Below are 20,729 nucleotides of genomic sequence, written 5' to 3' on the forward strand. Positions count from 1 at the left end.
AATTTTTTTTTTTTTTTTAACATGAAAGGCCACAGCCTACCTCAAATGAACACAGATGTTTCATCCTCCTATGAGGAATGAACCACACTCACTGGTGCGAGTGACACCTGCTGGTCCTCTCCCACTGCTCAGGCACTGCACAAGAACCCCTGGTCCTTATTTTGCAGCGACTGGCAGTTTGTGAACAGCCCAGACACTCAGACTTAGTAGTGCTTCACGCTTATGTCCAAGAGAATTGTTTATTGTGTTTATATAGAGCATGAGCAATGTGGAAAACACTAGAAATTTTGCATCACTGGTTTGGTTTTGGACAGCATTGGAAATGGCAATGCAGCTGCTTACATCACGTCTCTGCATTAAGAGGTGTGCAATATGCCATGAGGAGCCAACGCTTTGCACTTTTGTTTAGGAAGTGCCCACCTCTGGCATGTTTGCTGCTTGCTCCTCTAGTGTCACAGTTATGCGCTTAGCTGTCTGATTCTCCTTAATTTCACTTGGAAGTTGTAATTTTAATACAAAAACACAGTTCTTGAAACCAATCCTGTTAAACCACGAGACTATTTCCCCTCCCTTTTCTACCCTCAGCCTTCCCATCCCATCCCAACTCATCCCATCCCCCATGCTCCCACCAACACATACCTCCTTCCCCTCCCTCTCACCCCGGTCACACAGCAAATATCCTGATGCTGCAGTTCCAAGCCATGTGTCCGCCCCAGCCTATGCAATCCAATGGTCTCTGACCAAGTCCCTTTGTTCAGATGTTAATACAAAACACACAATAGGAAAAAAACAAAACAAAAGGAGCCAGACACAAGAGGGAGACACACTGCCGGGCTCCAGCTCTGGCCTCTGAGCCCTTCAGCTAAGCTCCACAACAGCTAGGCTCTTGGGGTACCTCCTTTCACACTCAAAACTGCAGGTCACAAGCCTTCCAAGGTGCCTAGGAAAAGGAAGAAAGGAAGTAAACTACAAGCCTGTTTCTGTTTTAGGTTTCCCCCCACATCACTTTCCCTCAACCCAATGGCTTCTGGAGGATATTCTTGACTCCGACAGGTCTTTTCCCGTCTTCCAGTGAGACCCTGCCTGGGGACCAGGTTCACTGTAAGTCACTGGTTCCTCTCTGTAACGTGGGCGATGGGTTTGGCAGTGAGGGGAGGGAGTGGAGCACGTTGGGGGGACCGACAGGCTTTTGTCTCACAGCAAGTTGGGGGGAGATGCCAGGGAAGGTGAGAGAAAAGCGCCAAAGGAAGCCGGTAAAGCTGGCCCTCTGCTCGGTGTTTGTACTCAGAATTTCTCCTTGGGGCGGCTTCAGTGTGCCAGCGCCGGCCTGTTGTCCAGTCACCTCTCGCAGCCCTGCTGAGGGAAAGCACGTGGCGGGGTGCTTCCTGCTGCTTCATCCTCCAGCTGGCTGCCTTCCTGCCCGCTGGAGATCTCTGAGTCGCAGTCGAGCGCCTCGTAGATGGTAGGCAGCGTGGTCTGCTGGCTGAGGCGCTTGCGCAGGCCCACGAGCAAGGGCTGCGGCATGGAGGAGACATCCACGTTGTTGCCGAGGTCCACCCAGGCCAGGCAAGGGAACTTGTTCATGTCTTTCATGGTGTCAGTCAGCTCCTTCATGGTCGCCCGCGTCAGTCGGTTGCCATTGAGGGAAAGGTGAGTGAGCTTGGGCAGCGCCCAGAGGAAGGGCAGCAGCAGGCGCACCATGTCATCGTTCAGCTCGGTGAAGCTCAGGTCCACGGAGGTGAGGTGGTCCCCGTTGTTCTGCAGGTAGTAGGCCATGCGGTGGACATCCCGCATGGTCAGGGGGATCCCTGACAGATCCATCGAGTCCTGGCTCACTTTTTTCTGCAGGCTGGTCTTCAGGCTGATGGTGGAAAGGGACAGAGAGAGATCGTTAAGGGTATACACTTGGAGCAGGGGAGGGCTCATGAGGAACTTGGGCTAGAACATTCAGCAAAAGGCTAATGGAGCTTGTCTGGGAAATGGGCACAAGGTCTGCACCATGCCTCTGGGCAGACTGTGTCCTGGGGCTTTCCTGTGTGTTCTCAGCACTTGTACATGAACTTTGCAAGAACTGGCTAACCCCGTGTTGCTAAGCTCTCTTCCACTAGCACATTTCAAAGGGTTTGTCTGTGCGTGCACGTACAGACATTCAGTGCTGCGTGGTCAGCAGAAGTAACCATGGCAAGCAAACTTTCCAAATGCACCAGTTTGCACTGTGTGGGGGCTGTTTCTGTGCCACCTCTCCAGGTGAACGGCAATGTCTGTTGCAAACAGATTTTTCTGCAGAAGTAAAGCAGTGTTAAAAGGCTGAGAAAAAGATATTTTGTCAAGAAAACAATCCATAGGCAAACTGCTCTTCAGGAATGGATTTACCACATCCCTGTAAGAGCCTTCCCCGGTGTCCCTCAAGTGATAAGCAGCACCAGTGGCTGCTAATTGAGGTCCCTGTGGTCAGCAGATCATCTGGGATCTGCTGCAGCTGTGAGGAGGTGGGGAGGGCATAAGGGTGCTAAAAGAAATCTGCAGAGAGTTGGTTTTAGCTGTGGTTCTTGCTATCTGCCTGGCAAGTGGAAGGAGGAGGAGAAGAAGGAAGTAGGCTGCACAGCAAGTAGAGGTGTGCTGTAGGGCTGTTGGATTTGCAAAATGAGTGGGACATGAAACTCTGCGATGGGCTGCAGGTCTGTGAGAGTGCTGTGAGAAGTGGGAGCTGTGGGGCTATAGGAGGTTGGAGGGGGGATGTTGCAGGACTGAGTAATAATGTGTGCTAGTGTAATGTCTGGGAAACTAATTCTTCTACGTAAATAACACCAGCCTTGCTGTCCTTCCAGTTTGTCTGGATCAGTCATAAAGGTTTGGGAGCTCTACTAGGGTCCCCACTGGTGTCTTTAGTCACATGCTTTTGGGGTGTAAATGTGCCTTGTTGGGGCTGGGAGGAGCAGGGTGGGCTAGGAATTAACCACCAGTTTGAAGGTGCCCACTCTTCCTATCTGGCTCTCTGTAGTGTCCTGCACGGCTGCGGCACAGCCAGGCCCTGAGAGCAGCGGGTGCGTGGGGACATGCAATTTCCTTGGAGAAGGTTGCAGCACCACAGGAGCTACCATGGCAGGTGAGAATGACCTCGCGAGCTTTAGTGTTGCTAGGCCCTTCTGCAGTTGTGGGGAGGATGTGATGCTGCCTCTAAAGCTTTGCTTTATGTACCTAGTAATGGCATCTCAGAAACTTCTGCCCCTAATATTCCCTGTGGGTGTCTGATAACACAGGTGAATAAATGTGCTTTACTGTATGCATCAGCTCTTCATGGATGCATTCGATGCTGGTGTGCCTGCAGCTGTGCTTCCTTGAAGGAGTGTGAGGTGGAGGTGACCTTGCAGTCTGCCCTGGCCATGCTCTAGCCCCCAAATTCCTCCTGTGGTATTGGCAGCACTTTGTTCTGGCTATTTCATTATGTGCTTGTGGGTCCTGAGGGAATTCATTGTGCGGGGCCTAGGCTGTACCTGCAAACAGGCACATAAGCTAACGAGCTCTCATGGTAGAACGTGCTAACAGCATGGAGTAACTTACATTCAGACCTAAAGGTTTGAAAGTGTCCTACACATCACTTATCAAATGTCTACATTTTACATGACCCAGACCACTCCCTCAGTCAGTCACAGAAGGGACAAGGTGGGCAGTGCTCGGCCACGCTGCCAAACAGCAGAGACTGATGTAGTGGGGAGTTAAAATTGCTCTGAGAGAACACAAGTGATTTCTCCAAAGGGCCTTTGTTTCAGAGCAGTACTTGGTATCTCTGATACCAGAGTCCCTGAGACAGGGCTGCAAAGAGTTAATCACCTGCTTTGCTCACAGCAGCAGTGGAAGCTGTGAACTGTGCATACTGCAGTCTGGATGGCACTGGGTTAGCCTCCTGTTTCTGGGTAATCCAAGAGATACTTGAGAGCAGCCCAGGCTGTATTCCTATGTCTCACCCGGAAAAACGGTTTGCCTTTTTTTTTTTTTTTTTTTTTGGTATGGTTTGTCACCAGTCCCTGGCAGTGGTGTAGCACAAAGTACCACTGGCTGGTATAAGAGATGAGATAGAAGTCCTCCCTGGCCTCAGTATTGGTTTGGATTAAGGCTTTGTTGGTGTGAGTGTAGGGAGAATATAAGACAAACAAGGTTAGAAACAAGCTTGTAATTACTTCAGCATCTGTTTTGTGCAAGCAGAACCTGGGCCTCCTGAAAACTATCTTCCCCAGTGCTATCAACCCATGGCAGGTCCTAGAGGGGGAGACAGATGGGACACAAAGAGAAGGACCTCCTCACCCCACGCCTTGTCTGTGCAAAGCCTCACCTGACCTTTCTGTTGGACAGCTACAAGGGATGAGCTTTAGTGCTACCGCAGCTTGGTACGGGGATGGAAAGCAGGCTGGAGGGGGGGGATCACTGCAGGTCTTGTCTGCAGTTGGCACCACTCCCTCTGGCAGGCCTCAGCCAGGTGCCATTCCTCCTGCTCTATCTGCAGTAACAGCTTTCCAAAGAGGGGGCGAGTTTGAATGGCTCTTGATCTCTTTAGGGTGACTTGGCTCTGAGTGCAGGCAGTGATAAGTGGGGCGAAATGTCAGAAGGACAAAAGTGATGTGCTTGTCTCGCTGCCCGTTAAGCCTCCCCTCCTGCTGACTGCTGTGCAGGGACTGCAGTAATAAGTCATGGATTGTGCTTGACCAGATTAAGTACCTTTTGCTGCTCTCCTGAGCAGGAAGCCAGTACCCAAAGGAAGCCTCAGTCAAGCAGACAAATCACTGTCCTGTAATTGATTCTCCAGGCTGGACTGCTCCTGGCTGAATGTGCTTAAACTGTCCTGTGCAGTGCCAGGGCCCTGCTTCCTTTGCTGGCTTTTTCTTGTTATTTTTTCTCCTCTCTCTCTGTTTTTGCTGTTTCCTTTTGCCCTCATTTCTGTACCTGCAGGGGTGACTCTGAACCTCCTGTCTCAGTTCCAGAGGTTTTCTCTTGCCTGTAGAAATGCCTCTAGTTGGAAAATACTGGGAGAAGCCTTGCCCTGGCTGACAATAGCCCCTAATGCTGCAGCAGCCCCTTGGCTCTCTGGCAGGTGAAGAAGCATCAGATATGCTGGGATTCCTGGCAATTCTCCTTGCCTGCTTGGTGTTCCTGTGTGGCTGCATGAGGTGCACCTAAATGCCATCTCTGAGGCAGGGCACAGCATAGCTGACTGCTCCTCTTGCTTCAGAGGGAAATATGTCCCTTTGCCAGAGAAGTGGCAGGGAGATGTCTGTAAGTGCTTTACTTTTGAATTATTTGACATCTGGTAATTTTGGAACTTTGAGTTCTAGGACTGTTGGGGGCAGAGGGGAGGATGAGACCCCAGGCTCTCAGACATTCGTGCAGCAGCTGAGCAAATGCCAGGCTTATTTCCAGGGAAGTGGGTCGCCTATTATCCCCTAATTTCTGCAAGTAAAATAGGCTTAAAGACTGCTTTAATTGAAGAAGCTTTCTTCTTTGTGTGAGACAAAACAGCTACTTAGTGACATGGCTCTTGATGCACATGGGACTTGTAGGCAGAGGACTGCAAAGCACTGGGGGCTGCATTAACCTTGTGCTGCTGCAACTGGTGCTGCGTGTGAATTTCCAATTGCCCGGATCTGCAGCTAGCAAGGATCTGGACCCTGGATGCAGTGAAGCAGATGGTGTTTGTATTCTCTGCAGCAAATTGAGAGAGGAAACTCTCTCCAATGCTGGAGGAACAGCTTCAAGTGAGAAATGCAGCTTTCCTTTGAAACTGAACAAGAAGCAAAGGCGATCAGCAGCCAGCCCCTGCTGCGTGCCTGGAGCTGGATGCAGCCTCCAGCGGGGCACAGTGCCTGCCCTCCTGAAGAGATCAGTGCCCTTCAGCTTCTTCCTCATCAGCTAAATTCTTTGGTGGCTGTAGCAGCTCTCACCAGTGCAATGACCAGGACCGGCAGCAGCCACAGCGGTGCTTGGCCTCCTCTTGATGTTGTGGGGTTTGAAGGAATTTGTTCAGCACAAGTGTTGAGGCACCTGCAGGTGCCTCATTGCCCTGTCTCCGAGCTACGGAAGGAATCTGGGAGGAGAGGTGGCTAATTAGCCATGAGTCAGGTGTTTCTTGGCTGTTCTGCCTTGCACAGAGCCTAACAGCAGGTGTATCTGGATGGCTGCTCTGCTTTAAGCAGCAGTTTAGGGGATGGACTCTGGGCATTTTAATTATCTACTTAGCATAATCTGTTTGCCTTTGCTTCCCGGTGGCACGGGGTGCTGCTTTGAAGGGCTGGCTTTAGCTGCCTCTGATGAGACAAAGGAACGAGAAGCCTCAAAAGCGCTGACCTAGGCTAACCCAGCCCAAGCTGTTCTGAGGCTCGGCCCAGCACGTCTGCAAAGATGGAAGCTGTGCACAAACAGGCTGCTTCCATGAGGAATCCCTCAAGTCATGTCTCCACCCTTGCACCCATGCTCTTTTGATCAGCTGGGGGCAGGTTCCTCCCTGGCAAGAGAACGGAACACAAAGGCAGCCTTCTTCCTGCCACCCTCCCTCTGTGACTTGGGAAGGATGTGGATTATCCATAGGTGATGATGCAGCTGAGCACCTCTCATCCTCCCAGCTCCGTCAAACACTGACCTGTGCAAGAGCCATGAAGACAAAAGGTCCCCGCTGCCACCCAGCCTGCATCCTTTCACTCCCTGCTTATCTTTCCACACATGTCCTGCTTCTCCTGCCTGTTGGTCTTGGATTTTTCCTTCTGATCTCTAACAAGGCAGTGTTGAGGTGCTGGCTGCCCCCTTCCATCACTAACAGCCTTTCCAGGTGTACCTGTCTCCCAGTGCTGCTGGGAACCTTGGTCATGGGTAGGGGTTGGGTCTCAGCACTGTAAGCTGAGGGAACAGCTGCTGTCTCTCCACAGCTTATTCACCAGTTTGTGTCTGTCGGATGTCTCTGTGAGCAGCAGCTTCTCAAAAAACGTTGTGTGAGGCAGTTCCTGTACTCACATCTGACTCTCACCATGTGACTTTAGTTAATTGGGTGGTATTCTCTAACTTGGCTTCCCGTCTCTAAAGCAGGAATGGTGGTGGCTATTTACTCTGTTGCATAAGGGTGAAATGGAAGCTCTGCTTAGTATTCATCTCAGGCAATGTGAAGGCTGAGATCTAATCTGCCAGAGCTGTCATCCATGGCTCTGAGTGATGTTTTCAAGAGTGGAAAAAAAAAGACCCAAAGCCCTTTTGAGCTGCTTCCCTGCAGTCTTCTAGACACAAATGCTTTCATTGCATTTTTAAAGTGCATCTAATGCCGCAATGTCTGGGCAGCGCACGTCAATAAATAAGCAACAGAGCAGCGAGCCCAGAAGGAACACTTAGTTCCCCACCCAGCTTCAGATTAGCCAAGGTGTTTCAAAATGAAGCTCACTCGGGCAGACGAACAAAAACCGTGGTGCAACTTGTGACAAGGAAAGCCCAGATGTATGCAGTGTGTGCATTACTGACTCCATGCACACAGCTGCCTTTGTTCTTCCAGAACAGGTTACTGTGTGGGATTTATTTATTTTTTTCTCTGCACCAGGAACACCCTGCTTGCAAAGATCAGTCTGTTTGCTGCCTGCATGTTCTATGGGTTCAGACTTGATCCACTGAAAGGATCCTAAAGGAAGGAGGGCACTGAGTAGCCAGCTCTTGGGGCAATGCAAGTGGAAGCTGCAGTAAGTTCCCTGACCCAGCTTTGCCAAGACAGCTCAGTTGTAACCCACAGCTTCTGGACTGCAGTATAGGCTGTGCTCCAGCTCTCCAGTCAGAGGCTACACTCACCTGATACCCTTCTACCTCTCCCCTCTGAACTGTAGTCCAGCAGGGCTTTGCCCTTGAAAAGTAATGAGCCCTCTGGATCCAGCCCTGTTCTGGAAGAGAACATGCAGTCCTCCCGCAATGCTGAACTAAGGAAACCTCGAGATATCTGAAAACAACATTTAGTAATATCTAAAAGTTCTGCATCTGTCAACGTGTCACAGAAGTGGTCTTGATAGCCTAAAAAGCCTATGTCCGCAGAGAGAAGCATTTCTTAACCAATTACTCTTTACACAATAAACATCGATTTAATTAGAAGCTGGAGTTAAACAACACCCTTGGATGTGTTCATCTCGTTAAGGGTGAATAATCTATACAACTGTGAAACAGTTCTAGAACTGAAGTCCCATTAGGATGTAAGAGACTGACAGTTGCACGGTAAGGTCATGCTGGTTCCTGCTGAGAAAACGTTATCCTCAGGCTTTTAATTTTAAACCCTCTACAAATACAAGCTCTACTTCTCTGTTTGCTTAGGCAGCCTACCCAAGTAGCTGCAAGGTGGGGTGCAGGCTGTTGGCTGGAAGCTGCAGACCTGCGATGGGGTTTTGCAGGAAAGGAGAATGGAGCCCCTTGTTTTCAGTTTGGCAAACCCAGGCAGCTGAAATAGGTCCCTTTGGCTGAAAGCACAGCTGGAACACTGCAAAGCCTTGATTGCACAAGGCACACAGTTACTGTCAAGAACCCTGCAGAGGTGGACCCATCTCCCTGCATCTGCAACAAGTTAATCGGAGAAACCAGAGACACCCTGGGCTGGATCTCCCCTCCCCACTCAGCTGCTGTTGCCTTCAGTCTGCTGCAATAAATTTTCTCTTTCCATGTCTCTCTATGGGTTCTGCTTCTGGCCTGGGGCCTTCAGCTGGTAAAAGCGCGTGGGCTGGTGGCAACTCACAGTGGGCTGATTTCCCTCCTAGGCTCAGGGCTGGGGCCCCATTAGCATCACACTGTTAGTAGCTCTTTGAAGGAATGGCTCTGCAGAGAAGGCACCCAGGGGAAATAGTAGCCATGGCGTCCTTCCCCTATAAGACACCTTGCAGCTTGGCTGCAGTTGTAGCCCTGGGCTCAATACATCAGTAGTAAAGGTGGTATGAGAAGCAGTAGGACCTATAGCTTCAGCGGGGAGCAGGTTTGTGGTTAAGGGTGTCCAGAAGGACATGTGCTTGTCTGAAAGCTCTCATGGTGTTCTGCAAACTTAATCAATTTGTGAGTGTTTGGTACCTGTTGGGGTTTTATGGCATGAACAGTATAAGACTGATCATGCTTGGTAGAGGTCTAATCGGTCCTTAACAGAGCTTACAGTTCCCGCTGTGCTGGGATTGCTGTGTATCAAAGCACGAGTGCTTGAAGAAATTAATCTTATCCTTTCTTCTTCATCAGTTCATGGGTGGCTCAGATTTGTACTTCCTGAGGGTTTGGGGTTCCACTGAGAGTGGATGGGGACGTGACTCGTTGGTTCCTGACCTGCAGGTTTGTTGCTTGGCCATGGGGTGAACACCTGTGTGTGATCTGGCTGTAGGGGTGCGGGTCCTTTCCACCTCCCACGCCACATCTCCATAACAGCCCCAATGTAATTAATGCCTGGCAGATGCTCGCAGCTGTCTGTGTACTGAACTTGTTAATTATCTTCTGGAACCATCTGGCGTGCTGCCAGAAAGCAGAAATCACATTTCAGAAGAGAACAAGAGTACCAGCTCCACGAAAGCCAGAAGCCAAAGCTCAGGAGACCACAAAATTCAGTTTCTGAATATGGTTTGTATGCACTGATTCCTTTCAACTGTCCCAGGTCCCCAATAAATTTTAGAAATGCCTTCAGAAGGATTGCTGCTACACATACACTTTGTAAAGGACCTTGAGGGCAGGAAGGGTACAAGCCAAGGGCATGGGTTCAGACACATCACAGTAAAGTGCTCCCACTACCTGATGGCAGGAAGTGGAGGATTCTGATCTGTTAAGAACAGCCCTGCTGGACAAAATTAGGCCCTGATGCCTCCAAGTGAAGCAGCTATTTCTTGCTTTCCTGCTACTGGCGACATCCATTTTCTTGCAGCAGCCAAAGATGCCAACTCTGCAGGTACTTTTTGCCGCAAACTGCAAACCAGTTCCTCTCCAGTTTTCAAAGAGGAAGTGCTGCTGTTTAATATTTAATCAAAATTATTTTGTGCCTTATGTAACACCTTGCAGCTGGGTCTGGCTGCCAGGCGGGGCCACCCATTTTAGACCTATATTCCCCTCCATCACACATTGCCTTGCTACCTTCTCCCTGCTCGTACTTGCAGATGCTCTGTACCCAGCCAATACTTGGGGTATTACCTGACCCCTCTGTGTGGGGTTTGGGCTCTTTCTCTGGCCCCAGACCTGCTCTGTGTCACTACTGGCTGAGTGCACACATGTGATGCTCTTGCTGAAGGATGGCAGGCTGGGTGCAAGCTGCTGCTCTGCAGTTTCTGGTACCCTGGGACTGACTGATGGCTCCGTGCCTTCGATCCCACCTGCAGATTGCACTAACCAGCCTGCCCCAGGGGGTGCTGGAGAAGAGTGCATTAAGAGTCCCAGAGCGTGCAGATCTGGTGGCAAAGGGGGTGGGAGGGGGGCTACAGATATGAGGCAGATAGCCTGGAAATTGTAGTGGCAGCAAACCCATAGGATTTTATTCCCTAAGGCACGCTGGGGATCTACTTCTGAGTCAGAACAAAAGGTGCTATGGAAATATTAGTTCCCATGGGGAATTCTAAGTTGCTGGTACATCCGTCAAAGACACTGAGAGTTTCAAGAAAAGCCAAGACCAGGCTCTGCCATTTTTATATTTTTGTCCGATCCTACATTCATTTCTGGGAGGCTAATGGGGCTCTTCTTGTAGTTGCTTCTCCCTTTCCTTCAGCGCTGGAGATCTGTGTCATAGGAAGATGCTTTGCTCAAAGAAAACGAGAGAAGAGGTGGGTTTAAAAGAAGGGGTGGGTTTAAAAGAAGTAGGGATTGCTCTTTACCTGGTTAGAAAAAACAGCAAGTATCGGGGGAGAACAAGTATGGCTGTTTGAATGCGTTTGTAGTAACAGAAAGCAGCTGCCACGGGGGAGCTGTCGGTGGCCAAGTGCTTTGAGTTGCGTTCCCTGTGTGTGAGGCCCTGCATCACCGTGGGACCTGAAGGAGCTGTGGGAGGCAAGCAAGGACGGCCACCTCTCTGCCAGCCACTGCAGAGTGCTCCCTGCGGAGTGGCACACTCAGCTTGTGGCATTGCCTTTTATTGGGAGACCCTCCCTGCAGACAGGGAATGCTGTACGGGGATGAACAAGGACAAAGCGGGGCACAGATCCGGGGCTGGCTGAGCTCGGTGGAGCACAGGGTGGCCGGCAGGGCTGCCAGCTTTGGCCGTGCTCCTTGGGCCACGCACCCTGCAGGCCCTGCTGGGAGGGCTGGCTGCTGCGGTACCATGAAGACAGTCGGCTTGAAAAGGAGCAAAGAGCAAACCAGGCCAGGGCGAGGAGTGCTGGCACTGACACCGCACCATTTGGCTGCGTTTTTTTTAAGAGGCTGAGCAGAGGTTGCCATGCAGGTTCTCAGCACTGCCTTTCTCCGAGATGGGCAGCAGGGGCAGACTGGGATGATGCTTGGCTGCAGCACGGTTTCTCCTGGCAGACCCTGCTCTGTGCCCGTCCCTGCAGTCCCCAACCAGGCCACTTACCACACTTGGGACTTCCTCCGGGGCATGCCGTGCCGGTGCCATTTCGAGTGCGGGGTTAGGTGGTAAATCAGCTGCCTGCAGATCCTGTCTGAGGATTTCCAGGGATCGTATTCCTGAAAGCAGAGGGACAGCTTAGTCTGTGTGTGTGGTGCTGCATAACAGGAGGCAAGGGGAGGGTGGCAAAGGGACAAGGATGATAATGAAGCAGGGGAAGGAAAAGGAGATGGAGAAGAGGATAAAAGAGGGAGGGTGACAAGGCCAGAGATGCCTCTGTGTGACACAGCATCCTCTGCAGGGATACCAGGAGCAGGAAGAACCTGAGCCCAGCCAGCCTGTTCCTGCCCTGACTAGGGCCTGGGGCTGCGATTGCACATCCTACTAGGGAACAGGTGGTGCTCAGAGATGGGTCTGTGGCAGGGGGTCCTGCTCTAGGCCAGGCATCACGCTGTGTGTCATGGTTAGAGCTTGCCTGGAAGGCAGGGGTGGCAGACAATGTGCAGGGGGCTCTGTGCAGGGCCCCTCTCTTCAAAAGAGCTCCACTTTCACAAAAGCACAATGAGGAGGCAGCAGAAGTGTCTCAACTCCTCACTGTTGTATCCTCAGCAGCACCCGTGTGCAGATGAGCTGCTGACTCATTGCGTTACAGGACTGTGCTAAAGTTGTATCGATTACCTTGTCACCGTGCTTCCCAGACTTTGGCTGCACACTGTCTTTGGACTGCCCGTCTCCTCCCCTGATGTGGAAGCCCAGCAGCCAGCACCCCTGCCCCATCCCCCAGGTGCTTCTTGCTGGGAGAAACGTGCTCTGGGACAGCCCTGCTCCTCCTGCAGCAGCACCTGAACTCCTGGTCCCTCCAGCTGGGAGATGCTGGGGCAAGGAACCCGCAAGGTCCCCAAATTGCACCTCGCATCCTTGCAGTCCATTCTTCTCCCAGGTATTTGAGTTTGGGAGCTTCCAAACAGCAGTTCCCTCTAACCTCTGCAGTAACTCATCAGGCACCAAGGTGGCTGCTACTTTCCTGTGTGATTTTTGCACACATTCCCTGTCTCCATGACTTTGAAAGCACCTCTTCCCCTGGCAAAGCAGAATGACAAACGGCAGCTGCTGAAGGCTGGGATTTCTGCCTCCTCTCTCATATTTTCCAAATGCTGACAGAGACCTGCATTCCCCTTCCTCAGCCCTCCAGCCATGGTGCAACGTGTACGTTTAGGGACCTGATAGGTAAACACATAGTAAAGCTGTCAGGGAATACGCTAATTTATTCTTTATTGCAAGCTGTACCGTGGGCCAGCAGCTGCACGGTGACTTTTCCAAGCAGTCACTGAATCAGCCCAACATCCCAGGGACGCGCTGCCAGCATGTGGCCGTTCTGCTGTGCCAAGTCGGGAGGGATCCCAGCCTCGGTGCTCAGCACAGCACTGCTCCCTTGGGAACCCCACAGGGACTGGTACATGCCTGGGATTAGATGCCCTTTTGTGGGCCACTTCTGTGTTGGCAAGGCTGGAACTGGCATCCTGGTGCCACCTCCATCAGCAAACCTTTCCAAGTGGGTGCACGTGCACACCAGGCTTCAGTACAGAAGCTGGCACAGTGCCCCGCAACTGTTTGTTGGCTCACAACTGAGAATTACCCTCCTGTTCCTTCCCGTGTCCTCGCTGATTTAATTTCCACTGACAGGCTGGGAACTGCACTCAGCTGCTTGCCTGTAATGCGGTTACAGCCACCAGGTGCTCATCCAGGGGCAGAGAGGGGACGTGGTCTGCTGATGTGTGTGCTGGTGCTGGGGGTGCTGAGTCTTTCCAGCCCCCCTAATTAAACTCCTGGTGGCTTCAAGGGGCACCTGAGGTGCTCAACAAATAGGGAAAATCTTATCTACACAATGGCATGTGCCACCCCCCCCCCGAAGGGCACTGCACACTGTGAGGTTGGAGGTGGTCTGGATAAAACAACCCGGAACAGCTGGAGATGACGCCAGTGAACTAAGGTTAATTGGTCCTATTGCTGCACCCTCTCCCCTCCGATTCCTTTTTAGGTGCTTATAATATTTGGACAAAAATTACCCTTAAAAAGAAAAATTTTCAGGCTGTGTTGCAGCCCGGTGATGAGGCTTAGAAAGCCACTGGGCATTCCCTAGGGCACCACTGTTTGCTCTGAGCTGCGTGTACTTAATGTCTCTCTTTGCATAAGCTCATTCTGTTGCCCTCCTTATAAAGCAAACCTGACACCAAGCCTGATGAGCTAACGGATGGTGTTAGTGGTGGCAAAGGGTAACCAGTAGATGCTGGTGTTGCTGTGGGACTGATACCTGTGAGGTTTGTCTGCACCCTGCCTTGCCTTTTCTGCTCTCTTCGTTCTCTGAAGCGCTGTGGCAGCAGTGCAGGGATCCTGCACGCATAGCATATTTGCTTTTTGAGCCCCGACTTGCAGCGTTTACTCAGGTCTGGGGGGCTATGGCGAGGATGTATTGCTCCCTGGTGAGGGTTAGGGTAGTGTCATATGACAAAGCCTGAGAAGTGAGGTTCTGCTTCTCCTCCTAGTCACCAGCTTGGGCAGAGGTGCAGGGATCTCTGTTCCCCTCTGCAGCCCCATAAGCTCCCCAAAAGCTAGCTGTTTTGAACCTCAGGGACATGCCATTGTATATGCCACCACCATCTGCCTCCCCCTCATCATTTATTTTTATTTGGCATGTACCCTGCCACCAAGTTTTCTGTTAGCAAGAAAAGTAAATTCCTGATTTCTGGGTCTGTAACCTCCTGCTCCCCCAATTGCATTCATGTTCTGAGGTAGTTTAAACTGATTTCTAGAGAAATATGCACAAGAATATGTGCTATGACTCCAAGGGTGTATGCTGGCTGGCTCTGGAGGATTGCAGAGCACCACACAGAACGAGCCACCCCATCTGGGCTTGTCCTGCATCAGTGCTACATTGCACAGTGCCCATTGAGCTGAGGGGAGGGTTCACCTTTTTGGGACACTGAAGGTCTCTAGCAAGGCTCATCAGCAAGTCATGGGAGATGGGATCCACCAGGTTGAGGAAAGTCGCGTTTTTGTAGAGGACTTCATTGAGGAATGTTCCTTCCAGTCCCAGGTCCTATGAGAAAAACAGAAAGATATATGGGCTTCCTTGGAGCCATAACCACGAGGTATTTGAAACCAGAAAGTAAATCCCACGAGGTGCCAGCTGGTTACTCAGCACAGGAAACTATCTAGCAAAGGTGAAGCAGCTGTGCCTGACCCAGCATTGCGGTGATGGGGAGAGCTGCATGAGATTCAGCGTGAAGCTGAGTCAGTCAGCACAGGGACCGACCGCCTCGTTTCCACATACTGCAGAAAGGTAAGAGCAGGATCATTTACAGGCTGGATGGAGCCCAGAGCAAATTCTCTCCAGAGAAACTCACAGTTTTGTCAGCCTCAGCGTGTGAATCTGTGGAAGGCACCATGCAGAAGGGCTGGCTCCAAACCTGCTACACCAGTCTCGGCTTTTCTCGAAGAATCAAACATTCTCCACAGGTATCCAGATACTGCCATCTATCCTGGTCCTGTCCATCAGTACGAGTTGAGCTGAGCTTTGAAACTTTCAGTAAGCACTAAGCACTGGCTGTATTATTTTTTTTAGGGTGTAATGGTAAATTTATAGTTAACTCTGCAGGTCAGTTGTGGGGAGTCCTCTTTCCATCTTCCACAATGTGAGCTAGGGGAACAACTTACATCTATGGACCCCAAGGTACATGGCACCTCTGGGCATAGCAGAAGAAACCTCAGCATCTCTGGGAACAAGATGCCTCCCCAGGGGCCAGATGGGTGATACTGCAAAGAACTGTGCTGTTCTCTGCTAAGAGGAAAGCTAAAAACCTAATATGACACAAGTATTACAACTGGGAGATACTACATGGGAAAACAGCAGAGCATCTTGGAAAGCAAGACTGCAGAAACCTGCATGGAAATACCCTGAGGGTAGAAAAATACCCCAGCAGCAGAAAAATAGAACAAAAAAGCTCCCTAACTGGGATGATGCTGAGTTTGATTCCGTTGACAAGGAGGGCTCAGCTGAGGGAGGAAACAAGTCCTCTGCCCATTCTGCATGCTGCTGCCAGGAGAAATGAATAAGCAAATGGGTGCCCCATATGTTCACACTGCTCCACTGAATGTGTGCTTCAGGCACCACCCAGGGGAAGACACACTGAGAGCTCTTACAAAAAGAGAGAGAAAGCTGGGTGTGCACGCACACACAAACACATAACCAGCAGGGACAGAGCCACAGTTGGCAGGGGTGCTGGATCTTAACCCTAAGCAGCAACCAAAGCCAGCGCTGTATCCACTCTCTCCTGCTCTGGGTATACTCAGACCAAATCAAGCAGAGAGCACAACAGAGACGGATCCTGACTGCAGATCTGATGGAGAAAGGGAGAATAAATCAAATGTTTCACAGCCCCACTGCTGTGTGTACACAGACGATACCCGCAAGCAACCAAGGAACCCAAGCAGTGGATCAATCCTGAAGGACAGACACAGCTGGATATGGGCCAGGAGTGTACCCAGGCATCATGCCAATGTCTCCCTTAACCGTAAGGCTTCAGGGAAACGGAGCCTCCTACACAAAGTGTAACATGCATAGACGAAGAAAGCTGCCAAGAGGATGGCATGGCTGAGCATGCAGCAGTGGATGTCAGAACAGTAATTAAACTCCCCTAGTTGGAGCTATACCACTAAGTTGAATCTGCATTCCCATTATAAATCCTGCCTGCAAGGGTTTTATATAAAATATAGGTGTGGTTATTCACTTTGCACTGACAGTCCATAAATTCTTAGCCCAGGGCCATTTTTTAATTCATCTTATTTGTATTCCTCCCTTGCACTCTCCCTCTCTTTCTTCCTCCTCTCCTCCTTCGTTCTTTGGAAAATGGGCCACCTAAAGGGTGGTTGCAGTTAGCAGAAAGCAGAATCAGAATATTATCAATCTGGGCAGTTCAGTTGGCTTTGTGCCGTTATCTTCAAAATGACACTTGGCCGGTGTCTCAGCCCAGGGAAATCAGATTGTACCAGACTTTTTGCTGGTCTAAGTCTAACGTCTCCACTAGCACAGCTGAGCAATGCCCACTCACACCAGCAGGAAAGCTGGCCTGTCTTTTACAGGTGGATGTTTCTGGGACTAAGACCATGTGCAATGGAGCTGTCAGAGTGCTGCTGTACAAAAGAAATGTGGATGAGTGTCCACCTGCACTTTGCAGTTGTTCTCAGTGTGCAGTCTTCTAAAATGCAGAAATTTTGCATCCCTGTTCAGTGGATCTGCTTAGAGCTGGCTTTCTCTATTTAACTACACCCTCCTGATGTCCTAGGAACAATCCACAGCCCCTTGGGGTCTGTAGCCCCCAGGCTGAAAAGCACTGGCAGATCCACTTGCAGCCTCAAGTCTGCTGGGAGCAGCAGCCGCCTTGCAGCAGGAGGCACTCAGCAGCAGCCCATGCGCCTCGGTCTGGCTGAGTGCATCTGCTCCATCAGGGAGGTTGCATTTCTGCCTCCAAGGTTGCTCTACCTTCCCTGGGGGTTGCAAACACCCCAGCCTAAGGCACAGTGACAAGGTATGGTGTTAAGTGTCCTTGCTGTCCACTGGAGTGAACAAGGTGTCTCTTTTTACAGGTAACAAACAGACCCTCAGCTGGGATGCCTTCGTCAGCGACTCCTGAGAGTGTGTTACTGCCAAGGTAAGCCAGTCTGTGTAAGGAACGCCGTGCTGGGTGCTAAGCTAAGGGCTGAATTTGCTTCAAGAGTGATGCAGTTTTGTAAAATAATGAAAGAGGCTGATCATGGTACGCTTTGAAGCTGGCATTGGACACATGAGGAGGACTGGTTGTGAGTGCCTGACCCCAGCCTGGCTGATGGTTGTGTTCAGTTGTTGAAAGGTGTAACACACCATAGCAGTGTAGCTCTCTGTCTCTGAAATCTTTGAGTACACCAAGAATGGGAGATTCTGGGGGTGTTGGATGGGTTCTGCCTAACTTGGCAGAGGAAGGCTGCAGTGTGAGTACGGGATGCATGTCCCATTGTGGTGGTGTGAGCAGATGACTGGGCGGTCGCTGTTTTGGCATGGACGGGCAGAGGTAGGGACCAGAAATAACAAGGAGAACTGCAAGGGCAGTGGGCAAAACATGCCCAAGACATGGCAATTCTCAGTGCAGACTTGGGAAGCCAGGCACCCAGCTGATCCCGAAAGGAACTGGCAGGCTGCATGGAAAGGAGGGCTTGGAAAGGACCCTCTGCTCCCAATGGCCCTGTGAGTCAGCATTCAAAGCCCGGCTGTTCCCAGATGGACCTTCTGGAGACCTCAAGGTCTGTGAGGGATTTCAGTGCTTCAGCCTCAAGGAGAGGTGCTGAGCATTATAGGAAATGACATTTTGTAATTCTGGCCTCTGGCAAACCCTGCAAAAGTCTGTTCATGTTATGTTGCCACACTTATGAAGTCAATGGCTGACTCTAACAGTGCTTTTCCAAAACAGCCTTTGAAATCTTATTCAGTCCTTGTCTGCCATACAAGCTTTTTGCTGAGGGTTTATCTACCTACATATGTGCAAGAAGGGGTTTGTAGCACTGGTAGTACTCCTCACGTGAACTCTAAGGGCACTGGACATGAAAAGTAGTGATGTAATTTTAGGTCTTGTAAATTCTTAGTCATAAAAATGCAACTTGCTGGCAGCACACAGATCACCACTGTCAGGTGTGTTGCAAAACCTGGGGCTCTGGGAGCAGCCAGGGCTGTTCATGCAGCTCCCTGCGGCTGCTGCGCTCTCTGGTAGCAAGCCAGTCCCTGCTCCAAAGGGCTCGTGCCCAAAGGCTACTTGCCACTGTAGCAAGACACTGGTTGGGGTCCCAAGATATGTACGTGTCACTAGATAACGAAGCAACGTGATAAGCTAAGAACTGACGCTGTTTAATGTCTGAGCTGGAGGGAGGATCTGTCCCCTCTGCTATTTGTGACGGAGTTGCCTGCAATTTGGGGGAGCCGAGTTTGTCTGGAAGGCGATGGTAGCGCTGAGCAGCGGAGGAGCTGGCTCTGCTCCAGCAGCGGGGCTCTGTGCTCAGCATCACTTTGGCACCAGGCTGTCTGCACGCTGCCTTCTCTGTCCCCGAATGGCGGCAGACAGAAGCAAGCTCCCACTGATACACTGACCCCTTTCCCTCTCCTCCCAGCCCGGGCTGTCCCAGGCAGCCTCCCCAACACCGTCTTGGCTGCTCCCGGAGCCAGCTCTTGGCCAGCCTGCCTGGGCGGGGGGCCCGGTGGCAGTGGGGTGGCCGGCGGCTTTCCCCTGGGGGGCCGTCGAGGCTGGGTGCGGCTGCGGCTCGGGGACCCCTTTTCCTGGGGGCTGCGCAGCCCCGCTCCCGACCCCTGTTCCCGAGAGGGGGCGACTCCCGCCGGGTAGCACAAAGAGCCGCGCCCCGGGGGGCTGCGGACCCGCCCCGCCGGGCTGGGGAGGGGGCTCCGGCTGCTGCCCCCCCCCCCCGGCTGCTCCTGCCCGAGCATCCCCGGAGGTGGCGGCACGGCTCGGCTCAGCTCAGCTCGGCACGGCTCTACCCGGCCAGCCCAGCGCAGCCCAGCCCGCAGCGCTTACCTTCCTGAGCAGCCTGAGGATGTGCACGGCGTGCTCCCGCTTGTGCTCCCGGATGGTGGCTTGGATCTCCCGCAGCCACCCCACCCGCCGCACGTAGGGCGCCGGCGAGGCTTTCCGCAGCACCCCGGGCAGCCGCTGCGGGTGGAGGAGCAGGGACGAGAGGTGGAAGTCGCCCCGGCCGCCCTCCGCCTTGCCGCCGTTGGCTTCCTCGCCGGCGGCTCCCTCCTCCTCCAGGCTGCTCTGCCGGCTCAGCCGGGAGCCCATGGCCGTGCTGCTCCGCTCCGGGCCGCCACCGGGCTCCGGGCACCGGGTCCGGGCCGGGGGAGGTGCCCCGAGAGGCGGGGGGGGGGGGGTCGGGCTGCCCCTCCCGGTCGGCTCCGCCCCGGCTCCCCCCGCTCCCCGCCTGGCTGTTCCCGGCGCTCCCCGAGGACGGGCACCCGGGGGGGTTATTTGCCCGTGCCCCTGTGCTTGTCTTGCCTCTGCCTCTTCTCCCGGAGGCGCCTCCTCCTCTTCTCCTCCTCCTACTCCGGGGCTTGTTCTGCTGGGGGGTCCTCGGTGGAGAAGACAAAGAGAGGAGCGGATGCCGGGACTGCTCCTTGCATCCAGGCGCTTGGGGGGGAGCTTTTATTCCCGGGCAAACTCAACGCTGCCAAAGGTTGTCGAGATTAACAGCGGTTCACAACGTGCCATCTGGCTGGCAGTGCTTACGTGGGCTGTGTTTTCTGTCAGCCTGTTGTTGGACCCAGAGGAGGTGTTTTTACCAAGCAAGAAAGTGGCAGGAATTTTGCCCACTACCAGTCGTCTGCAACTGATAGTACAATTCTGGCACCGTTCCTCACCTGCGGTGGGCAGAAGTGTTTTCCTCATATGCATCCCTCCCTCCCTGAGCAGTGCACAGCAAGTGTAGCGCATGCTTTTCCTTAGATGAAATCTCTGTAATCCAACAGGATGGTGAAAAAAACAACACCCGGATTCCATCTCTAGCCACTGAGATTTTGCAGGCAGCCGAGTCATGCTCCCAGTATAACCAGTAGCTCAGCCTGACCTTCCACGTTCTGCAGCTGGAGTCACGAGCTTGCTCCTTTTCAGGACTATGCTCACACCAAGCCCAGGTGCCTGTGACAGATGGCAAGCCCTGCACACCGAGCCAGGGTGTTGGTGGCTGTAACATGAGGGCACACAGCTGTAGGAACAGCCTGGGCTCCCCATGTGTGTCTGGGAGACAAGCACCACACAGTGCCTCTGCAAAAAGACCTGTTCTTGCGGCCACTGGGCCCTCACTTTGGGAACGGCCACGTCTCTGCTCAACAGAGCCTGAAAGGTTCATTTGCCTTCTCAGCATTCTGCAGAGACTGGAAGGAGGAAGGAGATGTGGGTGCTCGGCAGCCCTGTAGCCTCTTTCAAACACTGTGCCAGGGGTGTGAGTCTGGTTTGAACAGACAGGGACAAAATGGGGCTGGACTGAGAAGCAGCCTGGCCAATGCATCAGCTGTGCTACGGTATTTATGCAGGGCTCTAACTACAATGGCCAAATCCTGCAGGCCCTTCTCAGAGTTTTACTCAGTGTTTGATCAAACAAAAGCCCTGAGTCTCCCTCTCCCTGT

At 52.3% G+C, this 20,729-nt stretch overlaps 2 protein-coding genes across 4 annotated transcripts in view; one reads left to right on the forward strand and one right to left on the reverse strand.

The window, feature by feature from the left end:
* Positions 1-220: 220 nt before the first annotated feature.
* Positions 221-19,614, reverse strand: LRRC75B (leucine rich repeat containing 75B). The gene is made up of 4 exons (XM_068701370.1): positions 19,126-19,614; positions 14,484-14,612; positions 11,522-11,634; positions 221-1,861 (listed from the first exon to the last, which is right to left on the reverse strand). Exons 1-4 carry the CDS (start codon positions 19,387-19,389, stop codon positions 1,339-1,341), a joined length of 1,029 nt encoding a protein of 342 aa, XP_068557471.1. The 5' UTR covers positions 19,390-19,614; the 3' UTR covers positions 221-1,338.
* The window catches only part of GGT1 (gamma-glutamyltransferase 1), a 61,003-nt gene continuing 41,265 nt past the window's right edge, over positions 992-20,729 (forward strand). For 2 of the 3 annotated variants that reach the window (XM_068701325.1, XM_068701326.1), the window contains exons 1-3: positions 2,521-2,678; positions 3,002-3,106; positions 17,159-17,223. In XM_068701325.1, coding sequence (XP_068557426.1) covers positions 2,655-2,678; positions 3,002-3,106; positions 17,159-17,223 — 194 coding nt within the window. In that variant the 5' untranslated portion in view covers positions 2,521-2,654. Of the gene's footprint in view, positions 1,102-2,520; positions 2,679-3,001; positions 3,107-17,158; positions 17,224-20,729 lie in introns of those variants that run through there. The other variant, XM_068701330.1, reaches the window with a different exon arrangement.

This window comes from Anas acuta, chromosome 17 (genome assembly GCF_963932015.1).
Source record: "Anas acuta chromosome 17, bAnaAcu1.1, whole genome shotgun sequence".
Taxonomy (NCBI): Eukaryota; Metazoa; Chordata; class Aves; order Anseriformes; family Anatidae; genus Anas; species Anas acuta.